At 38.4% G+C, this 20,877-nt stretch overlaps 1 protein-coding gene across 17 annotated transcripts in view; it reads right to left on the minus strand.

The window, feature by feature from the left end:
• Positions 1 to 2,837: 2,837 nt before the first annotated feature.
• The window catches only part of CREM (cAMP responsive element modulator), a 33,407-nt gene continuing 15,367 nt past the window's right edge, over positions 2,838 to 20,877 (minus strand). For 10 of the 17 annotated variants that reach the window (XM_040548054.1, XM_040548051.1, XM_040548056.1 and 7 more), the window contains 5 exons: positions 19,216 to 19,307; positions 18,933 to 19,075; positions 13,466 to 13,654; positions 5,612 to 5,768; positions 2,838 to 3,969 (listed from right to left, as the gene is read on the minus strand). In XM_040548054.1, coding sequence (XP_040403988.1) covers positions 3,825 to 3,969; positions 5,612 to 5,768; positions 13,466 to 13,654; positions 18,933 to 19,075; positions 19,216 to 19,307 — 726 coding nt within the window. In that variant the 3' untranslated portion in view covers positions 2,838 to 3,824. Of the gene's footprint in view, positions 3,970 to 5,611; positions 5,769 to 6,943; positions 7,873 to 9,650; positions 10,214 to 13,465; positions 13,655 to 18,683; positions 18,703 to 18,932; positions 19,076 to 19,215; positions 19,308 to 20,877 lie in introns of those variants that run through there. The other 7 variants (XM_040548053.1, XM_040548062.1, XM_040548068.1 and 4 more) reach the window with 6 other exon arrangements.

The following is a 20,877-nucleotide window of genomic DNA, read 5'->3' on the forward strand; positions in this document are numbered from 1 at the left end:
ATAGGCTGAACCTAATTGAAATCCTTTGTTGCTATTCTCCCGTTACTAGCAAGGAGTAACAAGCAATCTACCTCCTTCTTTTCAGCCCTTTCACTTTGTACTGTATGTAATACTGTGCTTTAAACATTTAAATCCCAAATATTTGAAAAATTCAAATTGTGAATAATTTGACAGTCACCAACAATGTGTACAGTAATATTATATGGTATAATAAAATCTATACATTTGCATGCTATTGCAGAGTCCAAAGTTAAATTTCAGCAGAAGATTAAACCCAAAAATTTTTACTTTGCTTTTTCTAAATAGACTTCTCTGTACAAGACTTACCTGGCAACTGTTGCCCTGACCGTAAAGTTAAGGATAAAACATGAAAGCCACCTGAAACCACACTTGGTCCAGCCCATGAACAAAAGTGCTCCAGAATAAACTACCATTCTTTTGCAGCTGTTGTTTTTGGAGACATCCTACGTGAATCCAGACAAACATCAATAATGTAATTCAAGATGTACAAAAATGAAAATGTTCCAAGTCCACTGGACTTGTGCGTGCTTCCCCACGTGCAAAGACAAAGCTCTAGACAGATGTAATCTTCCTTCCATTTTCTTTCTTCCCCTCAGCTAAAGGCTGGTTCAAGAGAACTGAAGAACTAAAACAGGGAGAGAGAGCAAGTCCTGGTATTCACATGAACCTTAACAGCAAAGGATACTGTGTTTCTTTATAATCTGAACTAATTCGTATATCCTAGGATATATCCTATCATTTCAATGGTTCCAGCAGTCCAATTCCACGTAAGAATTATGGTGTTACTTCTCTGACTAATGTCAGTAGTACTTTGAGCTTTCCTTCAAATCTTCATTTAACCTCAGGGAACTCTCCAAAAGTTTTCAGTGCACCTTCTCAAATCAACTCAAAACAGGATTAATAAGTACTCTGTTTTTCCATTGTCAATTTGACATCAGATCCTTGGCATTTCTGCAGGCCTTCATTTACAAATTATTTGCAAATAACTCATTTCCTTCACCACAAGATGCGCCTTGCATCTAATTTACCAACCATACATCTTAAATGTTCTTGTTCACCAACATTCATTCTCATTTTAAAATCCATACGTGTTTAGTTTACAGAAATTCTGTCAACATCAACGCTACGTCAAGCCAAATAACTGAGAATGAAAGAAGCATGTGTCGTAAACATATTTTTTCCCAGTCTTGGTCCAAATGAGCCAGGTTTTGTGCAGTAGACTTTCTGAAAGCATAATACTTTTCCCTAGTGCAGACAAATATATGAAATGGACTTTTCCAGAATGACCAAACATACACCCAAGAACATTTTGGTTTAGCTCTGTCATTAACAGAGACTTCCTCACCCTTCCCCAGAGTCATTGTTTACATAAATATATACATTAATCAAATGTTTTAAGAGCATTAGCAAAGACTGTAGACTACTTAGATGTGAGGCGGACAAGGATTCCTCCTGTCATTTCTATTTAGAGGTAGTACCAGATACTACTGGAAAGATGAAGATAAGAGAGGTTTGTACAGGAGAGGCATCCACCATATGCCCAAGTTTCTTTCCACTTAGTTTCCAAATCCCTTGTGAGAGTCAGGAGCAATGCCTACCTGTAACAGAAAACAGATTCTAGTGACAGAGCCACAACAAACAATTTGCTGGACACTTTTGTTGCAGTCTAGAGGCTTCAATGTAGACCTGCAAGAGCCTGTGCTCACCCTGTCCATCTTCAAAAGACCCACGGACCCCCTGCTGACTTCAGCACTTGGGATGCATTTTCACAGTGAAACAGGTTATTTTAAGTTTTACTTCATTTTGGTTCCAGACCGGAAGCAGAGCCTGTGGGTCCAAAAGCTGATCTGTTTCCTTCTTAAATCAATCGATGTAGCTGCAGGAAAAAGAGATACTACCTCTTCTTACAAATGGTCTCACTTAGGTACCTAGAGGGATTTTCAAAAGGATTTGAGAAATATATCCTGTTTACTTCAAGTAAATTCAGAAAGTGACAGAAAAAAAGACCAAAAAAACACCCCTCACCCCAACAGTATCAGAAGGAAGGAATGTGGGATTGGGTTAAAGGTGAATTCAGTTTAAATTAAGCAAAGAAATCTCAGTGACTTCAGTAGCGGCAGAATTCCACCCCCCTTCTCCAATACACACATGCAAAGTTCCCAAATACCCTGCTCATAGGCTGTACAGGCCACCAATCAATTAGGTAATTCCTGAGTTAAACAAAAACCTGGAAGAGATTTTGCATAAGCTCCATTTTCTTTCAAAGTACTATGGTAAATTGGCACACTGCGTTTACCGGAACTGTAATCTGGTTTAAGCACGGGTTTGTTTTTAAAAATCTTCAGTTCTCACCTATATTCTGGAACCCTGTGAATCAGCAAATTGCTACTTGTCATTGGGAAGCTTCCTTCTGTAAGCCACATTTACTTCCTCCTGGTACTTTGCAGAAAGCGTGAAAAGAACTACAGGATCAGCCTTCACTACAGGTAACTATGTACAACTGTCCAGAATCTAAAATAAAGTATTCAGGATGCAAAATTGAATTTTGATATAACTCTAATAAATAAAGTTTTGATAGAACTCTAATAAATCAAGTATTTCACAAACTACAGACAATGTAAGTGAATAGCAGTCATATATCAGAGAGCTGTTTTCAGATATTTACAACATACTTCACATCATGTCAAAGAGCTTATGTATGCCTTTCTCCTTCCTCCCCTTCTAGACTCTCACAGGTTTAAAAGCCTCCCACCCCTTCCACCCCCACAAAAAAAAAGCCCAGATGTTTAAAGGAAATCAGACACTACACAGGTTAAACAACATGGTTCTATTAAAAACTATCTTTAACCATGGCACTCAGTGACAGCAATACAATACTTTTTTTCCCCCACAAAGCAACTAATATAAAAATATGCCATAAAATCATTTGTAGACTAGTATGCTAGTACATACATGTAATCATAACATTCTTTTATAAACTCTTTCCTGAGATACCTTGGGTTGTTTGATTTTCTTGTATTACTGGATGCATTACCTTTGTGATTCATTTAAAACAACTGTAAAATATTTTGTATGTGCAGGCCACTAGCAGTAACACGTAAAAAGTAGTATGTAAATATATGGCAAAGAAACAGCTCTTAGAAATTATGCACTTTTTCACTTTGTTTTTTTTTTTTTTTTTTTACAGCATTTGGCTCCTTGCGAGGTGGAAAGGAGGAGCGTGGAAAACCTGAAATTGGAGCTATGAATTGACAAAAAGCAGGAAAGCATTTTGGGAATGTTAGAAGTTGGAATATAATATAAATGACACAAAGAGAAAACCATAATTCATGTTGGCTATGTATTGCCTTATAAAGCAACTGGAAATATTTTAGTCAGTTCACAGTATAATAAATATTTCTACTAATCTGTTTTGGAAGAGCAAATGTCTTTAAGGGTTTCAAGCTCCTCTATAAGTTTCTTGTTCTGAACTTCTAGCACTGCAACACGACTCTCCAGACATTTTATGTATTCTTTCTTCCGACGTCGACATTCTTTAGCAGCTTCCCTGCAAAAAGCAGAAGTAAAAAGTGCAAACAAAAAAGCCATTTGCATGCTATTAGAAAGCTCAGCAGAGTAGGGAGACTACGACTGAATTCCAAATTTTGGAATATCTCCCAAATCAGTCTGAAAACACTAAGCAAAACTGGGTTCCACAAGGGCCTCAAGTGTCTCTTTCTCAAGTTCATATGGCAATCTGTAGAATTGCTTCCTCTCATGCCTTGATTAAAGTTCATAATAAACAAGGTCCAAATGAAAGACAGTTATTCTGCTTTATGACAATAAAGATCTTTGAGGGCCTTGAGTTCCTCAATGAGAGTCTTGTTTTGGTTTTCAAGCACAGCCACACGATTTTCAAGACATTTGACATATTCTTTCTTCTTTCTGCGACATTCTCTGGCAGCTTCCCTGGAACCAATACAAGGCAAATGACTACAGGAACAGCCACAATACGGCAAAGACCGGATAAATGAAATTACCTGCAATCCCTGTGGTTCAACAACAACCACCACCACCACTAACAACAACAACTCTTGGATTGCACAAACAGAACAGCAGATAACAGCCATAAGCAATAACATGGTTAAAATGCAATTCAAAACAACTAAACCAACTTGAAACAAATTCAGCACCAACAAATACAATGATAGAATACACAGAGGAACTGAGAAAAGCACAGTAAATGATGACCAAGGGACACATTAAGACTGAAAGCAGCATTTCTTCTTCCAGTCATACTCCATTTCATGTGTTTATCTGGAGTATGATCTCTGCATTCAGAATCTTAAATTCAAACTCAAAGAATTTACTTTCACAAAATACAAACATAACACTACTCTCTTCAGATAAAAAGATAGATGCCAAATTTAAAACCTGCTGTAGTTTTTTGTTTTTAACCAAGAAGTTAAGTCCAAACAGTTTTTTAGCCTTTCAGAACTGTCCACCTGGGCATATTTCAGTGACTTTTTTTCCGTGTTGGCAAGTGACAGTCCAGAGCCATTCCCATAGCTCCGCTCAGAATTGTTATACCGAAGCTACGCACTTTAGATAGCATTTTCAGAAGCACATCTCAACAAGCGTTCGATTCTAAAAGAAGTTCTATAAATACTGGGATTCCACTCTTGCTAACTTTTTGGAACTTTAAGAAGTGTCAGATTGCGAGAACAGAACTTTGCAGCAAGTTATATGCGAGACAGCATAGAGACTAGTTTTAAAAATGAAGAGAGGAGAAACAAAGGGAGGCACTACAATGCAGCAGTCCTCGTGAGTAATTTAAAGTAAGGACAGGCATGAGAGCAAAGCAATACCATGAATTCAGTAAGTGGCTATTCAATGTATTAGAGATCTGCATAGCAGACTATTTCTTCCTGAAGGCATTAATCTGATTTCTATTGATACAGATTTAAAACAAGGAAGTCCCCTAAAAATAGCAAGAATAATGTGCAGAGAAAGACAGGCATTTACAGCATACGGTCAATTCCATGTCAACTAATTTAAAAAAATATACAGCCATCTCACACAGTCTGCTAAATGCCAAGAGCATTGTACAATAACTTATCACAGTAGCGAGGTAGGTAGGAAATTCTGTAATTATCATTCAATCCTAAAATAACTCTTCTTCAGAGCATCATAAATGGACAGCTGCTAATGAGATTCTCAGATATTATTCTAACCAATTCTTTCCAGGGAAGTTTCAAGATGAGCACGCCCATACTGGTCATTGTGCTGTCAGTGGAAAAAAAATAAAATCATTCAACAGTAAGTGTACTTCTGGATCATCACAGAAATGACCAGTACTGGACAACACCAATACTGATTTTTGAATTACCATAAAATTTTAGAACTAAAAATCCACGGAGATAAGGCCAGCCCTAACTTTTAGTGTCCAATATTCATCAATTCTCTAAGTAGGTGGGATGACTGACAAAGAATTTCTTTCCTTCCCTTCGTCAATCACAGGCAGTACTCATGACCTTAAGAAGAAAACTTTATTAGAATGATTTCTTTCTGTATTTATTTAGCAACAGCAGCTATTGCTATGTAGCCTTACCTATTTTTCATAAGTCGCAGCTCTCTCTTGCGCGTTGCCTCTTCTGCCAGCTGCTGAGGACTATGCAGAGTCCCTGGCGAGGCTGCCATTACCACTCCCTGAGGTAAGGTAGTAGTGGGAGTTCGAAGCTGGTAAGCTGGCATGTCTCCAGTGGCAGCTGTATTAAAGAATCACATTTAAAACTTTATGGCAAAAAAAAGAACTATGCAAAAAGTCTCACTGCAAATAACAGGATTTGGCTGATGAGTTATCAGGATCCGTACTACACAAAGTATTTCACAGGCCTGTAATGTCACAACTAGATTTTTTTTTTTCTGACTAGCTTTCATTTCTCTATTATAAAGCAAGCCATCTAAATTGGTCTAGCACGTGCTCCCACCAGCCGGCCAGACTGAAGCCTGTGAAAGCTTCCACATGGCTCTTTTCAAACAACATAGAGAAAGCTGTTTTGAGAAATGCTGTCAGATCGTGCCCTCTTATTTCCTGTTTGTACAATCCCACGAAAAGACAGTCCTGCTGAGGGTTATATACTACCACTATCCCCTAACAGATGCTTCAGGGCTTCAGGAGTCAACTCGCTCCTCTTCCCTGTCACAGCAACAGTACCAGCTCCTGCTCCTTCCTTTAGAGAAGCAGCTTGGCAACCCTTGGAAAACTGGGGAGAGCTGCTGTTGCCAAAATGAAACGGAACAGCCAAATGCTCACAGCGAGCAGGAGCACAAATAGGATGCTGCAGCATCAGCAGGCATGAGGAAGCAGTGGCTGCAGCACAGGAAGAGGCGTAGCTACACAGTAATAGGGGTGCAAAAGCTCATCTCCCAAGCCTGCCGGCTTTGAGCTCTCCCACACTAAATGCAGATATGAAATCTGATCTTGGAAGCAATACCCTTCTGATACACTCACCTCATTTCCGTTTTTCTAAAATACTTTGTTCCTACATTATGGCATTGTGTACTTCAACTTTCAAGCAAGGTGAGAGTCCTAAGTGCTGTCTTGTCTGACAGAAAAATCAAACAAAAAACGCATCCTTCTTAAAATTTTAAGCAAATATTTGCCTATTCAACTCCATAAACATTTCCTATTATCCCAGAACAGAACTTCAATTTTTGTCTTCAAAGCAACTGAATATAAAAGATGAAATTTCAGGGGCTGTTAAACTATGCTTAATTTATACTTAAAGCAATATTAAAGTGACAGAAAAACTTAAACTGGAAAAATAAAATGTAGACAAAGCAGTTTGGGGGAGGCTGACAGTTGGAGCAGTAAAGAGACATCAGTCAACAACAGACTAACAGAACCAAAACCAAATCCTCAACTTCACAAAAAAATTACCATTAATCTGATGCAGTTTGTGCAGGTGGCTCGCTAACTGAATAGAAAAAATAGGCTCAAGCTGTGTTTAGACTACAATTCCATAGCCTTGTCCCTAAATACCAGCTCCAGCAGCAGCAGGGCGTGCAGCACGGCCGGCGGAGCGCAGCGGGGCTCTGACTAATCCGCCGCGGCCAGGGCTGGGCGGGCAGCGAACGCCACCGAGGTGGCCTTGGAGCGCTGCCCGGCAGCTGCCACGGCCTTGGGCTGCTCGTGTTGCTATCACAGAATGACTTAACCCTTGATTTGCGTTCTCCGCTTCTGTTAGGAGCCCCAGGTACATCATGGGGATGATACTTCAGCTTATAAAAATGGAATTTTAAAGAGTCTCTAGGCTCACCTTCACGCTGGCCACGTTACATTTGTTTTTATAAAGGCTACTGCAAGAACTACCTTTGTCTATCTCTCTTCACTAGGAAAAAAAAGAGATGATATCTTATGAAAAAAAGAGGTGATATCTTACGACAAAAAGAGGTGATATTTTACGTTGCATTAGCTTCAGTGAATTAGAAGACAAAGTGAAGCCCTTTCTAGATCACGTCACAGGGAAAGGCCCATAACCCAGGTCACCTCAGCCTGACAGCACCAACAACTCTGTTGTCTTTGCTTGACTTACACTCAGACGTTACCTAACAGGACTTATTGTTGCTGCTGTTAAAAGGACTCTGCGATAGGCACCTGCAACACGGCTCAACAACAGCGAGCCCCTATCTCAGCTGGGATCAACAAGCACCACGTAAGCAAGCAACAACGTCTGTGCGAAGGGGCTGACCATGTTCCAGAGTGTCTGTCCCTGCCTAAAACTTGGCCCAGCTATGAACTGCCAAGTGTGCTCACAGAGAAATAACCGGTTGTTGGTACAGACCTAGCAAACGCAGGCACTGCAGATAAAAAAAAAAAAAAGAAAAAAGAAAAAGGCATACCTCAGTAATGTTTGCTTTACGATGAAGTAAATGACACGATTACAAATTGACTATTTCTAACTCGGCACATTTTTGTGTAATATCTCTAAATGTTACAATGAAGTACTGTTTCCCCGGAAAAGAGACTGGGAAAGATGAAACAGACTTTAAACCGGAAGGCTAAAATACCCTTGGAAAAAATCATGGCGTTTAAGTCATACACATGGGGTACACCATAACCATGGTGTTTAACATACACATGTACTGCACAGAAGGGTACCTTCCATTTCAGCATCTGAGACACAAATCCCCAACACCTTGATCCAGACTGCCAGACCTTTAAAAACAGCGTTCATTTCTAATGAAACCCTACGGAGCTTTAAAGTCATTCCTACGTATCAGACATAGGGCTGAGAATGTTAACAGAGCAACAACCCTGTAGATGGTATATTTTCCTAGCACATTACCATAGATCATCTTTTTTTTTTTTTTCCCTCCTTAAAATTGCAAGGGAGAAAAATGTCACCAAAAACCTAAAGCTTTGAGTTGAGACTTAGACAAAGGACATTATTAACAGGAAATTAAACAAAAAATGACATTCACAAGAGCACAACTACCCTTATAAATTAATTTCTGGGAAAAAAATAAAAATTACCTAAGTTATCAAAAAAAATCAAGCACCTTGTATCAGCAAGCTCCTGGGGGAAAAATAAATAGCTTGAACACTAGAGAGCATCCCTGCATTTGAATTCTTTCAGCAACTACACAGGAGAAAAAAAAAACTGATACATGCTACGTATTGGTGTATCTATTCTCCCTTCCTGTGAGTCATAATGATGAGACTAAATTATCAAAGGGTTTTAAACTTCACCACTGAACTGGCTAAACAAGACATGAATCATTATTCCTTTGTGTATAAAAACACAAAGCACGGACTCGGGGAAGATAAATATCTTTGGATTAATGAAAAAAGATGTACCAGCAACAAGCAGCACGTCGGTACCGGCTGCAAACTGGTTAACATTACAGAGCTGCCGGAGGCAATTGACGAAGCAGAAAGGAACTGACTAAATCACAGCATGACTTGGAGCTGACGTCAATGTGTATCTTGTTTGGAGTTTAACTTTTCCAGTTCCCTACTGCAACACGATTCCAGGAAATCTAGTGACGTCAGCCTTTTGAACTCAATTAGCTGAGGAACAGACCATTTTAACAGCGGAGGAGAAAACAAGCAGGCATTGCAATACTTAAAATTTCTGCTCTCAAATCTGCTTCTATTCACTATTTTCTTTAATAAGAAAAGCAAAACGGTTCATTTATACCACTGAAACAACTTACACCTTTGTCTTACAGCTATGCTTAAGCCTGTTTTAGCTACCAAATCTGTTAGCCGTTATTGCTAAACAAAAAAAGGCAGTGTCATTTTTTACAAAATAAATAAAAAGAACAATTACAAGCATAACAATATATATGACTATATCCACATTAAATGATTTAAAAGTAATGGATTTTTTCAGCAGAATCCTCCATCAAATATTAGTTATCTGAATCAATCTGTACAAGAACTTACAAACTAACACTAATTTCCCCCCCAAGTGAAACTGTCACAATTACTCTGAAATCCTAGGCTGACTAGGTATAAGCAGAACCTTTGTACCAGTTTTGAAGGATTAAGTTACAGCAACAAGTTCAAAAGAAAACGTCACAAACACGGAGCATTGCTTAAACATCCCCAATATAATGTAAAAGACTAATATAATTTTTACCTGTTTCATCTCCTGTTACAGCCATGACCAGCTTCTGCACACAGGCTTCTCCTGTCCCTCTACCAGAGCTCAGCATGAACTGTTCCAAACTAGCAAGCATGTGCAGGATTACAAGCAAGAGCACTGACATCACAGTGACCTCACTTGCCTACCGCTGTCATTAATATGCTCTGTCACTGGAACAGCTCACTGAAACTGCAGCCCAAAGAACTGCTTTTCCAGTAAAGCTTTTTTTTCTTCCTTCCGTATTTCTGTAAACCCAGCTTTGTCCTCTTCCCCTGAATTATACATAAAGCTACAGAAAGCACTCACCACAGAGCTGGCTGTAAAACAAGACAAAGATTCAGAGCGCTGACTGACAGAAATTAAGAAAATGACTGCAGAATTCATGAATGATTTAGGATAAAATCTCGACTGGACAGAAACTAGTGGCATTTTAAAAGGACTTGTGCAATTGTTTTGGTTCGAGCAGCTCCACTAGAAGGCAGAAATCTGACAGACAGCCGTGTGAGGCAGCAGAGCTTAACAAGCTGTAACAAGTAAATGAAAGGCTACAGCTCCTCATGGGGCGAGGGTGGGGGGGGAAGGCAGGGAGAGACTTTCAACCCACTCATTTCATTTCAGTTAAAAGCTTCAGAAAAGACTGAAGAAAGCTCCAACAAAATAAGTCAACCTAATGAGAGTGACTTTGGTCTAACAGGCAGACCAGTAACTCTGAATAAGGGTAGCCCCTCCAGCCATTCCCTCCTTTTTCAAAAAAAAAATAAGTCCAAGAGATCTGGCTGACTTATTAAAAAAATAAAAAAAAATCTCATCTTTAAAGTATTTACTCCTTTACACCAGCTTGAATGAAACTAGATCCAAGCCAGCAGTCCAGGCACTGTTCTGTACACAGGGCACAGCAAACTCCTAAAGCCTGTGCCTGTAACAAATTTACACTGGTAATTCATCAGCTGTGAAACTATGCCAAGGACAGCAATAATGGGAGCATCAGTGCAAGGGAGGATCCCCCCGTGATTCTAAGACCACTTCAGGATCACGTGAATAAAAGATCAGAACTGAAGCACTGAAGAAATGCCAGCCACGGATCTCTGAAATATCACTGACCATATTAATAAAACACACCTAGGTCCCAACAGAATATTTTTGATATGATTTTCCCACACTCATTTTCACTAAAAATTAAACACTTCCTTTTCTTCAGCTAGCAAAGAGCCCAGAGTATTAGGAAACCATCAGGACATCAGAGCCCCATTTGTTGGCAAAATGAGGCAAATTACTAGCTAACAAAATATCACTCAGATCAATATCTTTGGCCCTTTTATGTTAGTCCTTTTTCCCATCACACAGGTTATCAGAAAATATCAAGCACAGGGTTTATGTGTTGCCATCCATTATCGCAACAGATTCATCAACAAATCCTTTAGGAAAAAATCTGAATACATACCCAATCTGAAAGGTTCTGAAACAGATATTTTACAGTCCAGGACTGCTATTTGTTGGGTTTGTTCCCCATCTCCCTTCTATAATTATTAGAAGTCAAATTTAAATGTTGTCTACCCAAAACCATTATAAAAATATAGACATGCAGGTTGACGGTTTACTAAGCAGAATGTTGCTTTCCTCTTATAATCTGCACTGTCACGATATCATGTATTGATAGCCAAAGTGTACATAAATGACACATGTTCATCACCTATATACCTACAGACTTTCAGCCATATCAAACAGCATGACCTGTAGCAAGGACTTACTGCTCCATTGTCTCACTCCATCCTCAGTAACTCAGGTTTGTTGATGATACGCAATTATTAGAACAAGATCTCTCTTACCTTATACATTTTCAAGGGCTTTCCTACTTCTATTTTTCACCTAAAGGATTTGTTTGGAACAATAGTGTATAATAATTTGAAACCTCTTCTGCTCATCTCTGAGTTCAAGCATGCTTACTATTCCCTTTGTATTTTTCCTGTATATTTTATGTAGCATTTTTCTTCAGTGTCAACCACTTTGAGCATCACTAAAGCACCAGTCTTTGTTTGGCCCAAAGAAACAGAGAATTCCAGGAAAATTCAACTTTGCTAAGCATGGACAGAAAACAAATCAATTCAGCTGAAAGTATCTAGAAACTTCCAGAAACAGGACATAGCAGGTATTCAGTAACTGTCTCTGAATCTGTTTTGAAGGTTTTCATCAGAGGTGAGATATATATGCACCACCACCAGAATGGGAAACTGGGGGGGGGTGACACGACACCACGACAAATTTGGGTCTTAAGGCTTCACTAGGAATGTATACCTAGTAACACTTAAGGTAGTTACAATAGTGCTGTCTCCATGACAAAGACCATTTTAAGGTTTTTCAGATTATAGTATTAAAGTTTCACTGAAATGCTTCTAAGTCCTAGAAAGACATGATATTTCAGCAAGGAATTGACCAGAGGCAATGGAAGAATTCGAGTTTGGTGTCATTATTTAGTACTGTCCCAAAAAGCTAAATATTTACAAGCTAATAGCGTTATTTACATCCTGAGCTTCCTTTACAGCAAAGGGAGAGAAATAGCCACTTAAAGACAGAACTTATCCCAAACATCCCTATTAGGGTGAAAAAAAAAAAATCCTTGACCTGGACTTTACCAACTATCTCAGACCAAACTAGGGTAAGTTTAGATTAGAAGATATAGGAAGAAATTCTTCACTCAGAGGGTGGTGAGGCACTGGAACCAGAGAAGCTGTGGATGCCCCATCCCTGGAAGTGTTCAAAGCCAGGCTGGATGGGGCTTTAGGCAACTTGATCTAGTGGGAGGTGCCCCTGCCCACGTCAGGGTGGTTGGAACTGCATGGTCTTTAAGATTGCTCCAAATCCAAACCACTCCATGATTCCTCATCTGTCTGCATTTAGTTGATGACACTCATCCATTCCATGAATACATGTTTAAAGTCTTCCTACCCTTCTCATGGTTTATTTCAGTTAGCTGTTCTGGCTTAAGAAAGCATTTGCCCACGTTTCCTACTTTACTCCTCTGTACTGACACAAAGACAAAAAGGAAAATGGAAAATAAATTCCTTATATCCTCCATAGCATTAATTTGGTGTCTCTATATAGAGATCTTGTACACGTTTCCAAAAGGTTTCCTCAATATAATCCAAATCTCGACCCTACTGGTATTGATAAGAATCCAGCGTGTTTGGTTCTCCACTTCCCTCAGCATTTCTGAATGGCTGGGAACAGTGGAAGAATAGGAAATCCTGTATAAACTACAGTAAGGTTTAAGAATTCACTATTCACAGTTCAATTCACATGTGTACATTTCACAGGACCTGTAAGTCGTTCTTCTGTGAGAAAATCAGCTTCATGAAAGGATCTCCTTTCCAATAATGGCAAGACACAAACTGCAAGGAAATTCTGCCCTAAACATAGCCTTGTAAACTTCCAAGTAACATCAGAACTCGTGTTGTATGAATGCCGTTGAAAAAAACAAATTAGTTTCATATACTAAATGAGATGCAGACTCAGCATCTCAGTTCAAACTGCAACACCATCTTTACTTCAATTAAACATGTCTCTCAGAATATGGATAAAAGTATTCAAAGCAGAAGGTGATTTTATCCTGTTATTTCCTCCTCATAACTTTTTTAATCTAAAGAAGTATCTGCTTTACTGAACAGAGGAACTCAGTCTCCTTGTAAGACCATCTTTCATATTACATGTAAGTGTTATTTAGTAGTGCTACAATGTAAACACAAAATAAAAGCCGTTTAGGAAGAAATGTTTAATATGGAAAAAGTAAAATGTAGTAGACTAATAAACAATACCTTGAACAACAACCTGGTTTCCAGGAACAAAAAACTGTTGTGTGCCATCAGGCGAGTGTGCCGCATATTGCACAATGGTAGCACCAGGCTGAGGAGCTCCTGAATTTGTCATCGTTAAGGCCTGCAGTCCCTGGACTCCATCAGAGGGTGGATTAGAAATCTGGATTGTACCACCTTGAGTTATAGCAACTAAACATAAAAAGAAAATGACAGGTTAGTCAACAGAAAGAGACATACAACATGCTAAAGCACATCTCCCTTTTTAAAATAAACATCGTCTGATAGGACTCCAGGTCCTCTTCTTGTTGAATGAGCAATTGTATTAAAGAAACCCAAAACACGTAACGTTAATACTGATTTTCACAAACATGAAGCCTGTTGTGTAGTACATGCCATGTGTCTAACAAGGGAAGAAAAAAAACCTGCTGCACATATGTTTCTCTGTAAATTTCCAGCAATATTAAAAATATTGCTGGAAGTCCTAAAATAGTTTTAATACAAGAGGGGAAAAAAAAAAGACTGGTAGCTTCTAGCTATAAAGAATTGCAGTTTTCTACACTAATATAAAAAGATTATTTTAAAAATCTGTCTTTATCAAATCCCATGACACAAAACCTAGGACATCTAGACAGAAGAGTAACAATTCTTCCAACACTCACTCTTCCTCCTTTTCTTAGTTTGACTGAAAGCCTAGGACAAAAACATTTTCCCAAGTTTTAGAAAGCTGTAAAGAGTCTGGCTTACTGGCTTATGTGAAAAGAAACAGAACGGAGTCTTCTTCCCATGTGGTCAACAACATGAAAAGTATACTTTCTCCACAAAAAAACATGCTGTGTAACCTGCGGCTAGCTCATCATAATTAAATAATTAGACAAAAACAAAATTCCCTACAGAGTTTATTAATTGTCTATGTCTTTTCAAATTAGCGTTGTCCTCATCAAGAACAGGAATATGTTAATTAAAAACTTTTAGAAGAGAACCCAGTTCCCAAGAAATAACGGGCTTAAGTCTCCCCGTGAAGATATTTAACTGACAATCATTGGCATTGTACTTGAAGTGGTCTGAGATGGTACAAACGTGATATGTAAGTACAGATTCAGGACTGTCAACTCCTCAGATTTCATGGCCAGGTTCACAGTATTTGAGGGCATTTTTGAATGTTCAGCTCTGGTCATCTGGTACATGATTTCTGAGATACCCACATGAATTTTGGAGGTAGACAGTTGATTTCAGATGTTTTGTCCTGACAGCAGTATGTTAACTTGAAAGTACAACGTAAGACAGTAACACTTCAAAGAGCACTGAAACACTAACAGGCAATTACTTACTAATCACTAACTGTTATTAGTAAGTTCGGGAATAGTAGCAATCTACTAAAACCTCAGATAATTTATTTCAAAATATAGGAATCACCTACCAAAGTGGCCAAATACAATTAGCTAATTTAGTTTCTATTTGGGGTAAAACAGGGAATTCCTCTCAGGCTGAGCTTTATCTGCAACAAGGTTCAGCATGACCTCCAGTCCTACCCTCAGGATGGGGAACATCACACAGAACCTGACGCATGCTACACGGGGGCTCCGTAAGGCATTACAGGAAGAAAAAAAGAAATAAAAGAGCAATATGCTGTTTTTGTCTGGCCTCCAAAGCAGGAAGTGCCCCATTTGGGGGCAGCTTAGAGGAAAGAGAAGTCAGAATAAATCATTGTCTCCTCTGTTGTTCATTAGGTCCAGGACAATAGCAGGTTCTCAGCACCTCCCAGGGAAGTGAAATTTACTCGAACACTGAACTCACACAGACTTAGCACCAAAAAAAAAAATGGTATGTCTATACCATTAGAGTACCACACTACATAAAAACGTCAGTTCAACTGTTCAGTTAGATCACAATTCAGTTCTTTTTAAATAACAGAGAATGTACTCCACTCTCTCTCCTATAGGATCGATTCCTACCCTATTATGAACACGACACTCCTCCCACCCTATTCACTGCCCTAATCCCAACCACTGCACAGATACTTTGTGTGTCAGAGCTTTACTTGAAATTGGGCCTTCATAGAATACTGGATTTTCCCAGACATCCCCTGGTTTTGTACATTGTGCACTTGGATATAAATGGCAGCTTCTCTTCTAGCTAGGACTGAAGGTGAAACTAACACCATTCTCTGAGCATGATCAACACCCCTAATTCAGAAAGATCAGATCTTTCCCTCCCTCCCAAGACAAGGAAAAGCTGGTCTTTCCCAGCATATTTCTTAATTCTGCAATTGATAAAAATTGTTAAAAACCTTTCCTAAGACAGCAAGTAACCAAAACAGATGGCAAAAGAACTAGTTATTTTCATTTTCCCTGCACTGGTCCAGAAAGAACATCATGACATGCACAAGTAGGCAAGAAGGAAGTTGATTCACAATCTCCATTTAAGCAAACAACTCTTGCGTGTTTAGACCACCACCACAGGTGAGGCAAACCATTTTTTTCAGTATTCAACAACCCCTGTGCCAGAACTACAGCCAGCAGAGTAGTTTTGTAGCAAATCAGGCTACGTGGCTCATACAAAAGACACGGCCTTAGGAAAAAAGTGTATGTTCTCCTTACAGAAAAATCAACATACACGGTGACGGATGTAAACCCACATTTCATCTAGCTGGTCATGCCTGTCAGTCCATCTGCTTCCACAGGCCAAAGCCAAGAACCCTAAGGAAAGGAAAATGGTATTTGGAAACCATGGCAACGTATTTTTTGGCTGGTAAAAAGTAAGCAAAGAGCAGCCATCACTGCTGGTAACAGAACCAAGTACATTTATCTTAAAACCAAGTATGTTATCAAGTTCTTCCAAAAATAATTATCACGTACCTACCGACACCAACATACAGCCAAAACCATCTTTTCAGCTACTCTTAACCTGCCTCTCCCATTCAGGAATAGAGAGAGAAATAAAGAAAAACAAGGATTCAGCAAATTTAGTGACATATGGTATATTTTAAACCAGGCCACAGTAGAGAGAGCTGCAGTGACCCTACAAGACCAGCCTTCATTGCCATGGACACCGCGAAACCTTTATAAACAAACTGCTGGCTGCCTACACAGGAGAACCCAGGCCACCAACACCGGCCAGGGACAGAGAGGTACTCAGATACGGTGATGATAAGCAGATACAGAGAGATAAAAATAAAACAGATCTCTGTAGTGACCTTCTGCATCACACCCAGCCAGAAGTCAGCACGGGAGATGTTCCATTCCCACACAGCCTTCCCGGGTTTAGGGGACCCCAGGCAGGCAGCAGCACAGCTGCCCAGAAATGCTGCAGATTTGTGCCTTTTGGGCCTGCTGTCAGAACTAGAAGCAAACAGCCAAGCTCTCTTTGGTAAATTCCAAATTAAGACTCCGTCTACTACAAGGAGATGACCATCCTTGCTACCACTTGGATTCAACCTCAGATGTAACCTTTCCGGCAAGCAGTAATTTTAAGGACAAAGGCTGTATTTTTTCCTAATCAGAAGTGGAGAGAACAGACTTCACTGCAGAAAAAGATATATGACATTTTAACTTGGAAATGGAAATTTAAAATCAAAAAACATCAAATTAATAAATTGAGTAAGAAAGCAATTTCCAGGAAGACAAGGCTCTCAAAATGTATTTTTAAGCCTGAATCAGTAGGGTCTATGAAGACTGACATTGCATCCTGAAGCCATGTCTCATTATGTCTGAAACATTAAATAAATATTTGTAGATTTAGTTATCTTAAATGTACTGCAAAAAAAAAAAAAGCTACCAATAGAACTTACTGAAAGAAAAAGCAGCATGAAGCAGAATTCTTCTATGCTTCCATGCTCAAGCCAAGCTTAAATTAAGATAAATTAGATTAAATTAAATTTCTATGGACTCTTCTAATTCAAGCACATTGTTGGTGATGCTCTCTGCTCTTTGATTTTTCAAAAGTAAATGTTTGTTTGAACAAGAAAGATAAAACTGAGATTTTCATTATTCTTTTATACACTTCCCTGCCATTATTATTTATACAAACATTCAAACTAAAATATCCTTCCTTCCATTAAGATGTGAGAATGGTCTCTTGAAACCACAAGTCTGGTTTCACAGAGGAATTTATGAGTAAGAAATCCAAACTCCTGATTTCTTAGAAATCCTTAAGTTTTGAAGGCTCATTAGAGCATAGTACGGACACTATAGTACTTTCTTTTTTAGTCTTGAAACTGCAAATACTTTTCTGAAGCTAACATCACCACCACCACCCAAAAAATGAAAAAGAAAGAAGCAGATTCTGGACTAGGTAACTGTCATTTAGTATGACCAGAAGTCCATGGAAAAGAGCACTTCAAATGATGGACATCACAAAGCAGACCTTTATGTCTGCACCTTACAGGACGGTTAAGAAAAGCAGCTTAGGAACGCCAAGCAAAATTACTTTCTATGCAGAAGCACAGATATTATATGCGAATTCTGCTTTCTCAGACTTGATAACAACTCAGTTGTACAAACTAAAAATAAATGAAGAATTCTAGGGGTGACTAGAACACTTCATGCAGAAAGACATTTTATCTTCTTTTATGTTCTACTGTTCATGTTTTAATAGACTTCCTCTGTTCTCAAAGCAAAGCTTCAGAAAACAACATTCCTTTGGCAATTCTGCTGTCATTATATGAAAGGGAAAATACCTGCATTTCAGCAGGTCTATGCATAGAAAGACATCAAAAAATAACTGCAGGAATGAAGCTTTATCAAATACATAATTGGAAAAAAAAAGTTATCAGAAAGATATCCCTTAGATGATACACGATTAAGCACAAAGAAGATATATGGAGCAAGTTATGCAATGTTTTCAACATAAACACAGGAATTAAAAAAAAACTAGAGAGTAGAATTGTGAAACTAACTTTTAGACTGTGTTTGGATAAAGTACCAAATGTTGAAGACTACAATTGAGGTTAATTCTGCAGTTAAGAGAGTGTTAATCATTGGCAATTGGAGAGAGAGATAGGTTGTTCTTCTAAAAATGAAAATTCAAAGTTAATAAAGAATTTCATGCTCCAACCCTACGTTTAAAAAAGTAGCTCCTCACCAATTGTCATTTTTCATGTAGCGTATAATACTAATACATATTGAATCACAGCAACATGAAACTGCAATGGTTTATAACACTGTACATGCACACAAAACACAACCCAGTGCCAACATTTGTCATTTCATCTGAGCCTCACCTCCACATTTTTAATGCGTAGGAATTCTAGAAGGACTAAGCTTAGCAATCAACAAGCATTAAGAGAAGCAGGCTAAAATGTCTGTTGTGCCCACGTTAGGAGAAATTAAATATAAAAATTTAGATTATTTAGAAATATAGAAGCTCTCATTCTTCTTCACCAAAACATCTCTACTTCATTATGGAACTTTTAGAAAAAAACTGTTCCTATTTGTGTTCTGCAACGAAACACAGATCTTTGCAAACATACTGTATTGCCCTGAGCTAGTCTGATACAGGCTGGTTGGCATGGACATTGGAGAAATTCCAGAAGGCGCTCCTTCTTCTTCTGACTTTTCTTCTTCAATCTTCGGGACTGCAGGAGTATCTGAAGAGAGTTCATTCAAAATTTTTCTAGAAGAGAACAAAGATAGTTTTATATATTTGAAATTCCATATCCATGAGAAACTAAGTCACTGGCTTTTATCAGACAGTTTTGCTGTTACATAAAACCTGCCTTTAAAACCACCAAAAACAAAACCAAAAGTCCTTACCGGTATGAAGGCCTTCTTGAAAGTATTTCCCTACGTTTTTGAGAATCAATTATCTCTTCTGATTCTGCAGACTCATCTGCAATCGATGCTACCTGTAATAGCAAAGTTTCTGAAATTTATAACTTCATTAAAAAAAAGTAAAAAGATTATTTTTAAAAATTCCTTCCATGTCTGCATACAGGAAGTTTATGCACTTTTTAAAAAAATCACAAATCATGTGATCTTGGATTTCTCTTTCCACAACACATCACAAACTATGACGTTAGCAACACACAGGCACTTAGATGACATCTTCCATTTCGAAAAAATATAAATAATCCACATTACAACGTTAGTGACATCAAGAAAAAGTACTGAATATAGATTTCTTTAAATGTAAAAATATTGTACAATTAGCTTTTAAATTAAAATAAAACATTTTAAATGCAGAATACTGCATGAATGCACCTTAAATAACTGTATACAAGACAAAAACTTCTTCAAAACCACACCAAATCTATTTAGAAAGTAAGTTTATTTAAATATACATTTATTAAATTACACTTATCAACACGTTCATAAATACAACAACAATTTCTTGAAACTTTTAGAAACTTCTGTGAAGTCTACAATATCTATTTTATTTTCTCAAGACTTTATTAGCATTATTTTCACAGGTTCTTGTCTCTTAAAATTACCCAACACATTAAGGCCTGGAGCTGAATCACACTCTTTGCCAGCAAATATTACATTACACAGAACGGAAACCGATTACTGAACAAGAAAAACATGCAAATTTCTTGATTCTTGCAACTACTCAGAACTACTGGTGTATAAGATTTCCACAACTGAAACAGTATGCTAATGGTGGTGCGGACAGTGACCTTTTACATAAAGATCATAATGCAGTTGCAGACTGAATACTGTTCTAAACTACCGCTGAACAAGCACTCACGTCATTAAACAAGAGTGAAGTGACTAGAAGGCTCAAGTGTTCGACCTGGGTGGAGACTTCTCTACAGCTCAGGGAAGACCAGACAAACCTCGAGAAGTAATGTGGCTGCCAGGCCTCAGCACTTGGTGCCTGAAAACAAAACCTGCATGACCAACAGAAAATGACTGGTTGGAAGGCTCAGGAAATTCATGGGCCTGTGTCACTCCATCTCAAACCTGTACAACTGCACCTTGAAAGAACTACATGCTACTGCAGAACGAGGGTTTCTCTCTACTTATTAATTTTATTACATTCTAATTTTGTGCAAAAAAAAATTACATTAATAATGTAGCCTCAATTTTGCTGGGTAGTAGATAGGAATGTGATTAAAACACTATGCCTATCTAATTAAAACAGACCTGGAAATAATGAGAAGCACTTCTGCATGTCTACAAGCATCCAGCTCCAAACCAGGCTTCAGAGCTGACTGGGGAGACACGAGAGCTTCAAAACATTTGTATTCGTTCTTTTGCAGGATGAACCAATGCTGACCAGAGATCTTCTGAAAGGCATTTCCAGTGCCCTATGCGGATCTACTCATGGATCAATCTTCAAGCCTCTGGCACAGTCCTTTAAAGGCAACATTACACAGCCAAGAGCAGCATAACTCAGAAAGTGAGCTTTCACTCCACAGGATAAAAATAATTAAAAAAAAAAAAACGTCCCAGGACAAACAGCAGGAAAACAAG

This window comes from Cygnus olor, chromosome 2, assembly GCF_009769625.2.
Source record: "Cygnus olor isolate bCygOlo1 chromosome 2, bCygOlo1.pri.v2, whole genome shotgun sequence".
Classification (NCBI taxonomy): Eukaryota; Metazoa; Chordata; class Aves; order Anseriformes; family Anatidae; genus Cygnus; species Cygnus olor.